This window comes from Balaenoptera acutorostrata, chromosome 2 (genome assembly GCF_949987535.1).
Source record: "Balaenoptera acutorostrata chromosome 2, mBalAcu1.1, whole genome shotgun sequence".
Lineage (NCBI taxonomy): Eukaryota > Metazoa > Chordata > Mammalia > Artiodactyla > Balaenopteridae > Balaenoptera > Balaenoptera acutorostrata.
In genome coordinates, this window is record NC_080065.1 from 169,920,627 (window position 1) to 169,930,732 (window position 10,106).

The 10,106-nt window shown below is 44.3% G+C and overlaps 1 protein-coding gene across 1 annotated transcript; it reads left to right on the top strand.

Moving 5' to 3' along the window:
- The first annotated feature begins 404 nt into the window (after positions 1 to 404).
- LYPD8 (LY6/PLAUR domain containing 8) lies at positions 405 to 7,937 on the top strand. Its single transcript, XM_007169923.2, has 5 exons — positions 405 to 513; positions 912 to 1,031; positions 2,844 to 3,005; positions 4,331 to 4,468; positions 7,551 to 7,937. Exons 1-5 carry the CDS (start codon positions 459 to 461, stop codon positions 7,784 to 7,786), a joined length of 711 nt encoding a protein of 236 aa, XP_007169985.1. The 5' UTR covers positions 405 to 458; the 3' UTR covers positions 7,787 to 7,937.
- Positions 7,938 to 10,106: the final 2,169 nt, after the last annotated feature.

Sequence of the window (10,106 nt, forward strand, 5' to 3'; positions counted from 1 at the left end):
AAGTGCATTACGTGAATGTGGCAAGATACCACCTACAGGATGGACATTATGCTCTGGGACATGAGAGCCCAGCTTTCTTCTTGGACCCCCATCCTCAGTGGGGTTGGCGGTCATCTTTCTGCCCGTATTGTACCCATAGTGGCTCTGTAGGAAATGCTCTGGGCTGTGTTTTGTACCTGTGTGTGGATGCCTTTGCAGGCATCTAGGATTGGGAAAACCCAGGCTTTTGTGGGTATAAGGGCAGGGTGGAATCTGCATCTTGGCTCGGTGCTCCCAGCTGAGGATGCTGATTCCTTCTGTCACAAGGACGGGCTGGGTCTGTTGAAGTTTGATTGCAACCCTAGGGAATATCACTCCCCAGCAGCCTTCTGATCCCCCAGACTGCCTTCTTTGTGTCTCTTCCGGCTTAAGGCTCTGCGGCCACAGTCCTCGTCCTCAAGAGACATAGGTCCAGCACCATGAAGGGCTTCCTCTTTGCTGGTATCATCGTCATGCTCACGGTTGCAGCTGTAGGTGAGGGAAACCACATGGCCCCCTTTTGGAATGAAGACCCCTTTTTCCACCTCACCACGGTCTTCTCACTCTTGGTGCCCTGGGATCCCCTCATGTGACCTCTCACGTCAAGGTGTGGGCAGTGGAGGCTATGAGACCTCTCTGTGCACACTGCCCCCTGTGGTACTACTCAGTGCTGTGGGTCAAGGTTGGGTCTTCCCACTGGGGAATGGTGGACAGTGGGGATAAACTTAATGGGGGTGGCTCTACCTCACAGCTTAAAGTTTGGGGGACCCCCAGAGGGAAGGGATGCCATCTTGGCTATTCTTTTACCCTGAGGTGAGTGCAGTGCTTTGGCCAGAGCACACTCTATAAATGTCTCCTGAATGTTGACGATGCCGAACATCTTGTCTCTCCAGAATCCTTGAGTTGTGTGCAGTGTAATTCGTTGACAGACCCCTGTGTTGACAGAAATGCCACTGAGTGTCCTGCAAATGCCAGTATCAGCTGTACCACTTTCTTGACGAACTTTTCTCTAGGTGAGCCTGGGGGATGCTCATCATTCCCATTTCTGGAACTTGCACAGGGCAGGTGCTGGAGGGGTTGGCCAGGAAAGCACGGCTAAGGCTGCACTGTGCAAGGAGAGAGGGGGTCAAGAAGGCACCTCTCAGGAGGAGCAGAATGCAGGAGTCAGTAACAGTGGTAGAGCCAAGCAAGCAGACAAGCCCTGTGACTCCTTGGATTTGCTGCCCCTGACTCAGACTTCATCCTAGACCTGTATTAGTGGACGTGAGAAGCAGGGGCAGCCCTTAGCTAAATTACAAGGCAGGCAATTTGCTCTAGGTGTTTTCATTGTTTCATTTTCTGCCCCCCTTTCCCTCTTCTCAGTGTTCCTTCCTGTTCCAGATCCAACATATTTTCACTCAGACTTCCTTCCAGGATGTTCTGCTGGCATGATTGTTACCTCTCTCTCAGAGCATTTTGACTAAAACTTTTTATTATGGACATTTCAAACATACACAAAAGCAGGAAGAAGACTATAATGAACTGCCATGTAACCACCATCCTGTGTCAACAATTAACATTTTGCTATTTTTTCCCCATAGTATTTTATTTTTATTTTTAAAACTTTTATTGAAATATAGTTGATTTACAATATTGTGTTAGTTTCAGGTGTACAGCAAAGTGATTCACACACAGACACACACAGACACACATATATATGAATTCTTTTCCATTTTAGGAAAATGGATTCTTTTCAATTATAGGTTATTACAAGATACTGAGTAGGTTCTTGTTGGTTATTTATTTTATATACAATAGTGTGTATATTTTAATCCCAAACTCCTAATTTACCCTCTCCCCATAATATTTTAAAGCAAACCTAGATAGCATGTTATTTCCCCTATAAACACTTCACTATTCATCTCTGATAAGAACTTTTTCCCCCTTTTTATATAACTACAATACAATTATCACACCTAAGAAAATTAGCTATAATTTAAAAATTTCTTGTAATACCCAGGCCACCTTAAAAATGTTCCAAGTGTTTCAAAGATGTATTATAGTAGATGCATTGGAATTTGGATCCAAACAAAATCCTCACATCGCATTTTGCTGCTAGCTCTATTGCGTCTAATTTGTTTAATAATAACTAATATCACTTTCTTTGCTCAATCCCATTGATTTGTTGGAGAAATGGGGCCATTTATCCTGTAGCTGTCTTATATTCTGGCTTTGTTTGATTGCTTATTTGTGATGTCATTTCACTTGTTCCCCTACTCCTGGTATTTCCTGTAAACTGCACTCACGCTGTTCAGTAGAACTTTCTTCAGTGATGTTAATGTCTATGTCAATGCTGTCCTATATGGTAACCACGTGTAGCTATTGGTCACTTGAAATATGGTTAGTGTGACTGAGGACTGATTTGTAGATGGCCACATAGAGCTAGGGCTACCATATTGGATAGCTCTGGTCTAGAAGCTTGATTAACTTCAGGTTCAACATCGTGTTGCACATAAACCCATCACATCTACTTGGCTATATTTAGAGACACTAAGACTGTTCAGTGGGCTCTGGGTGTGGCAGCCTGAACCACCCACTTCTAAGCTCTCCATCAGCCTTTCACCTGGAATTTAAGCTGCATCTCTGATAATCTCCTGCTAAACAAAGGAACTACCTCACTGAGAAGGATTTTTCTTTTTGCAGGAAACCCTCTCCAGTGTCCCCCAAACTGCATTGAGCTGAGGGTGTGTTTTCTGCCCTTGCCTAAAGCAGTTGCTCTTCAGGACCTTTGCCCTCCCTGAACACTCTGTACCCAGGACTGACAGTCTGTGTTTGCCTTTGTGTAGGAGAACACATCACATCGTATGAGGATAAGGCCTGCTCTGCGGATAATTGCAGCGAGGGCGTGGTCGAGACCTTCAGAGTCCACGTATCTGCTAATGAAAGCTTCCATTTTGCAAGCCAGTGTTGCCAAGGAAAGGCGTGCAATGACACTAATGACACCATAGGTGGGTGCTGGCCACACCCTTCCTCTGTCCTCCCAGCTCCGTCCCTTCCTTCACCACCTATGGTTCTCACTCTTGGGTGGACATCTTAAGTCTAGGCACTTCAGTGCATATTTGGGTAACATTAACAGCTAACATACAACAACTACTTGAGAAACAAATGAGGAAAAGCAGCGCTACTACCATGCTTTCCCCTTTCTCAGTAAAGACAGAAATCACAGCACTCCAAGATGTGTGGGAGGGTACTAGATGCTCATTAGTAGCTTTCAAATTGTGTGGCCTCAGGACGTCTTTCAAGACTCTAAGTCGTAAAAATTATTGAAGACTCCAAATAACGTTTGTTTCTGTGGACTATATCTATCAATATTTACTGTATTACAAATAAGGCTAAGAAATTTAAAAAATATTTATTAGTTCACTAAAAAATAATAAAATGCATTACTTGTTACCATTAATAACATTTTTTTTTTTACATAGAAATAACTATTTTCCAAAACAAAAAATATTTAGTGGGAAGAATAGCATTGCTCCATGTTTTCTCAAAGCTCCTTAATTTCTGGTTTAATAGAATAGAGCTGGGTTCTCAGATTTGCTTGTTCTCTTAGTCTGTTGCAATCTCACATGCCATGTAGCCTCTGGATAACTCCACTGTATTTTCATGAGAGAAAGAGAGTAAAAGAAGCAAAGAACATCTAAGTATTATCATGAAAATGATTTTGACCTAGTGGACTCCCTGAAAGGGTCTCAGGGATCCCCAGGAGTCTCTGGACCACCATCTGAGAACTGTTGGCTTAGATCAAAGCCTTCTTTTTGAAGAGGAGAAAATGTGGCCATAGTCATAGAGCATTAATAGCATAGAGTTCATTAATAGCAGAGCTGAGTCTCAATATAATTTTTTTTTTATCCAAGTCACAATGTTAAATAATGGCCTGTGTTCATTTGTTCAGAGCTAGATTTAGTAATAGTCACACACCTGTTGGCTAATGTTCAGAATAGCTGGCTACTGTTGACATTAGCTATAGATTGGTTTTAGCTCAGAATCTTACCTTTCTCTCCTCATCCCAACACCCTCACTGACCACAGTTCTTGAAGACTGGATGGTCTGTAAGGGCAGGTCTGTGAGGTTGTGTGCTGTAAATATTTTGGTGGGACATGGGGATGGGATGACTGGTATTTTTATGGCAGGATCCGAGATTCCTGAGCATGCAGAGAGACCCTGAGAAGTCTCTCTGGCTAGCGTCTTTGTCTGCCTTTCCCCTTCCACCCAAGGCAGTACCGTGATATTTGTGATAACACTGTTCTGAGTTAATGACTCTTACTCTACCCAGATCCCCCACAGGAAGAGGTGTCCAGCAACACAGAGTGCCTTGCATGTTATGGATCTAATAAAACTTCCTGTAACGGGGCAACCCAGAAATGTTATAAAGAAGAAAGATGTGTCAATCTAATCGCAGAATTTAAGAATGGTATGTCATTTCCTTTTTATGGGACTTGAGTTTAAAACATGTCATGCCTTGGATCATAAATTCTGGATTAACAAAAAAGGCCTGGAGGAGGTTAGTAGGAAGAGGGAATAAGGTCAGGATGCCTTTGAGATAGTGAGGCTGTTAATGTAGCTTTGAGCTGGTTGCTATTTCTGCCACCTCAGTCCAGAGTTCATTCCTCCTGGGCTGTCGGTCTCTTGAACCCTGTTCTCTTATGGCTTGTAATCAAGCCAGGCTCTTTTAAGGGCATCATGTCACTCCTGACATTTATTTCTTTACTAGGGTGAGCTATTCTGTAGGTATGGGTGGGTCTGACTTTTATTTCCTTTTATATGTACACTTCCCTTCTCTGCATGTCACTGAGAGGTATTGGCTTATGACAGCTTGAGTCACCTGGAAGGAAGAGTCAAACGGGGCTTCAATATCCAACCAATTGAAAAAAGAACAACAACAATAACAACAACAAAATAAAAAAATTCTATTTAACACTTTAGCCATGATCTATTCCCCTGTGGTGATGGTGTACAACCAGTACAGCATTTCATACTTAAAAAAAAGTCATTGTAAACTTGAAAATGAACAATACTGATGATCTCTCTCCAAAAAAATATCCAGCCAACTGTTCTTTTCTACAAAAGTAGTTTGATATTAACCATTATGAGATACAAATTAACCATCATACAATATAAAACCAATAAATATTATTCCTTAAATATTCAGGCAAATATTATGGCTGAATATTTAAATAATACTATTTATTAATTAGGGTAAGTTAATTACTGTTAAAGGGCAACCTCCAAGTCCTATGGCTCAATGCAACATATGTTTATTTCTTGCTCGTGGTGCAGTTCATTGCAGAGTCCAGGGCCCTGGGTTCCTTCCATCTTGAGGCTCTGGCCCCTACCCACTCAGGACTTGGCAGTTCTCTTCTGTATTCTTTACGTCTCTGGCCACCAGGTGGGGGAAGAGAAGGAGTGGAGGAAGCAGGAAGGTTTTTACAGGCAACGCCTAGAAGTGAGTGCATCACTCCCTTCCACCTTCTGTTGGCTGGGACCCAGACCTAGCGGTGGCCCAGCAGGAAAGGAAGAGGCATGAAGCTAAAATGAAGAGCCAGTCAGTCTCTGACACAATATGACTTAGATTAATGAGTTTAAGAGCGCTAACATCCAGGTACAATTTGATTTCAACTTTTGTTAAGTGGCAATTATAGTATCAGAAATCGATGCTTAATTGTAATTGCAGATTTCTTAGTGGGGCCAAGCATCACACTTCTGAACTTCTTTTTACTTTTAAAAATATAGACTTTATTTTTTAGAGCAGTTTTAGATTCACAGGAAAATTGAGAGGAAGATATAAAGATTTTTCCTATACCCCTTTCCCTTACACATATATAGCCTTCCCCACTATCAACATCACCCACCAAAAAGGTACATTTGTTACCATCCATGAGCCTACACTGACACACTGTTATCAACCAGAGTCCATTAGGGGTCACTGTTTGTGATGTACCTTCTATGGGTTTCGACAAATGTATAAGGACATGTACCTACTGTTATAGTATCATACACAGTATTGTAGTTTCACTGACTTAAAAATCCTCTGTGCTCTGTCTATTCATCCCTAACCACCGGCAACCTCTGATTTTTTTTACTCTTTCTATAGTTTTGCCTTTATCAGAATGTCATATAGTTGGGATCATATCGTTTGTAGCCTTTTCAGAGTGACTTATTTCACATAGTAATAGGCATTTAAGGATCTTGATGTTTACACAGCTCTGATGTTTAATTCTAAAGGTGTGTCTGAGGGCAACAATGGCATCGAAGGACATGTTCTTTCTGCCCACCCTATTCCCAGGTGTCTGCAAAGTCCCAGGCTTTGACTTAATCTGAAGCCAGACAGTTCAAAGCCATCATAAATGTAGGATTTTGTTTTTGTTTTTGCCCAAGCTGTGTGGCACAGGGAGATCTGCTCGGTGCTTTTTGTCCACCTAGAGGCGTGGGATAGCGAGGGTGGGAGGGAGACACAAGAGGGAGGGGATACGGGGACGTATGTTTATGTATAGCCGATTCACTTTGTTATACAGCAGAAACTAACACACCATTGTAAAGCAATTATACTCCAATAAAGATGTTAAAAAAAAAATACTGTAGCCATGTGCCAGGCAACACATCTTCCTAACACACTCTAATTCAACCTCCAGCACTGATATTTGCTCTAAAGCAGCAATGAATTTCTTCCTTTACTGGGATGTGGAGGTTTCCCCCTCCTTCTCAGCGCACGTATGGAATCAGCCTTGAACTCAAATTGCAGCCCTGCCTCTAACAAGTAGCCAGTCACCTCCTCCAGCCCCTTCCTCCCCTGTGAGCTGCCTCTCCTCCAGGGCTGTTTGACTTGCAGCCTACAGAGCAATACTGGCACATAGTAAGTACTCAGTAAAAGGTAGCTGCAATCACAATCACATCTTCTTTGCAAATTCCCTTGTCTTTTCCTAGGACCTGCACCTTAAAACAGGGTTAAACACATCACAACACAGATTTAGCGTTAAGACACAGGGGTCTCTCTGCATCCCCTCTGGCTGTTTTTCCCTCTTCTCAGGGAAAACTCAGGCAGAGAGAACTCAGGTCCAGAGAGGAGTGGGGATGGAAAGCAGAGCCTAGAGGAGGGGAGGCCAGGAGCAGGTCTGAAGTGCTGACTCCCTCCTGGATTGAGAGCAGAGGACTACGGAGGGTCTGAGCCTGTCCCTGGCTTTCACCACCTGCCAGCTACTCAGGAAAACACTGAAGAGTTCATTCCCAGGTCCAGTTCTAGCCCTAACCCGTGAGCTCAGGTTCGCATCCACCTCCAGGAGCCTCAGTTTCCCCCAGGACTGGTTGGGAGAGGGTATCTAGGCCCTCACCTCCACAGCCACTCTGCCATCACCATTTGGTGTTCTTGATCCTGGGCTCCTTCTTCCAAGCTCCTGTGTCAGGAACAGACCTGTTTCAGCTCTTGCAGGTCACTGAGAAGACGGGGGAGGAAGGGCGAAGGGGCTGTGAAGTCCTTACTGTCTCTTTTGCGTTCACAGAGACGAAGCTCGTGCTGAAAGGCTGCTCCAAGGTCAGCAACTCCACCTGTGAGTTCCTGGCTACTGGAAATCGGACGGTTGGAGGAGTCACTTTCCTAAAGTTTCAGTGTGGAGACAGCTCCGTTGCCTCCTCAACACCCACTCCCACTACCCAGACCACCCATGACACTGGTTCTAAAGTCTTCTCCACACCCTTGACCCTTGCCAGCCTTCTCCTGTTGTTGTTGCTGCTCTGAGATCTGCACCCTCACACCCTCCCCTCCCTGTGTAACTGCTCAGTGAGTAGCAGTAGCGGTCACAGCCTTCCAGGTAATGCCCTGTGATAGCCACATTATTCTTTATTATTAAAGCATTGGTTCACTCAATGACCAAATCTGTCCTGATATGTTCTGGGCTGGGCTTCCTTCAAGCCACTGTCCAGCACCACTTCCCACTTACTTGCCTTTGAAATCCTTGCACCTTTGCGTGTGGGCTCTCAGGACCTCCCTGATCCCTGTCTAATTTGCTTCTGAGAAGCAGACCCTTCCACCTTGCTGGCATCTTTTGCTTACAGTCCTGCACTTCTGGGGATCAACATGCCACTGTCCCCATCCTCACACTCAGGGGGGGGGGCCCAGCCATAATGCCCTGTTTTGACCCCAACACTGATATTTGGCTCTTCAGCAATTGTACTGGCTGTAGTCTCAGGCCCACAGTGACATTGTCTAGGACACTGTCACCACGAGACCCAAAGGGGGTGCACAGGGGTTGCTGAAAGCTGTCAGATTCCCCTGCCTCACCTCCCAGGCAGGGGCATAATGCTGTCAGTGCCCTGCTGACTAAGTGTCTCTTAGCCTTGTGCAGAATGGAACATGGCTACAGAGGCCCAGCCCCTCCTCTCAGAGAACTACAATCAAAGGCAGGGTCCTCGACTCCATAGCAGATACCCAGGGAGCAAGAAAACCATTCAATCTAATATGCACAGAAGCCCAGTTTTAGTAAATAAGGGGGGCCTTGAGCTGGACTTGGAAGAATAGGGTTTTCTGTAATAAAAACTTTTAAAGGTGCAACGCAGTGTGGGTCTTTCTTGTCCAGGCGTGCTGATGATAATTAAGACCAAAGCCACCAGAAAGGCCACCTGATGGTAGCTCATCACCACATTCATTTTCATTTATTTATTTATTTTAGTTTTTTATTTTGAAATAATTTTAGATTTATCAAAGAGTTTCAAAAATAGTTCAGAGAGTTCTAGTACCCCATCACCCACCTTCCTCTTACATTCACATCTTACCTAACCACACTGCAAATACTAAAACCAGGAAGTTAGCATTGAAACCATACTGCTAACTAATAGACCTCATTTGACTTTTGCCAGTTTTCACTAATGTCCTTTCTCTGGTCCAGGATCCAATTCTTTGCATTTAGTTGTTATGTCTCCTCAGTCTCCCACACTCTGTGACAGTTCTGGAGTCTTTATTTTATTGACTAGTTATTTTTCAGAAATTTGAGCTTGTCTGAAGTTTTCTTATGATAAGATTGAGGCTATGTCTTTTTGGCAAGAATCCCACAGAAATGATGTGTCTTGTAGCCTTGCATGAAATGGAACATGGGTACAGAGCCCCCGTGCATCTTATCAGGAGTTACATGATGTTGATATGTTGTATCAACTGGAGATGTTAATCTTGATTGCTTGGTTAAGGTCATATCTGCCAGGTTTCTCCACTGTAAAGTTACTGTTTTTCTCCTTTGCAATTAATAATAAGCTAAGTTGTGCTGCTGTAACAAATAGATCTTACTAAAAAAAAAAAAAAAAACTTAGGGGTTTAATACAAGGAAAGTTGACTTCTCAGTTATTTAAACCTATATAGATGTTCCTGACTGGGCAGCTCCCCCCTGAGAGTGAGGAAGGGGCCAGACTCCTTCTATTCCATGGTTCTCCCATCCTCTGGGATTCTTGGGCTCTTAGTTAAGGGTTCTGCATCCAGCTGGCTGACATGCAAAGAGTCTAGAGAACCATGCAGCATGCCCCAGGGGCCAGGCCTCAATTCCATGGCCTGGGAGGAAGTAGTTTATCCACATGCACCTTGCAGGATCAAGGTGCCAGGATCAGAGCCAGTATGGCTTGGTAGTAAGGGACATGGCCTCTAGAGCCAGAGGCATATCTTCAAATTCCAGCCCTGGAACCTTGGGCAACAGATGTCATCTCTCTGTGCCTCAGTTTCCCACCACTACTAGAGAGATAGTGATAATGCTTGATGCCTGTGGTTGTAAGAGCTGCCAACATAGTTCCCCTTGTCAAGGAGTAAATACTAGTCAATGCAGATGACTCCAGTTTGAAAGCAGCTCTCCCCATCCTCTAAGGAGAGGGTGGATTACCAGAAAGAGTGATGTGGAAGGTGCAGCCCTGGCCCACTTCTCTCAGACCATGCTGACCTCATTGAGGTTATAGCTGCTTCCGTGTCTCAGGATTCCCTCTCCCTTTTCATCCCCTCCCCAGATCTCCATGGCTGCTGCCACCATGACTGCATAGGCCACAGCACAGCTTGCTTACATCTTCACATGGCTGCTGACTCCAGG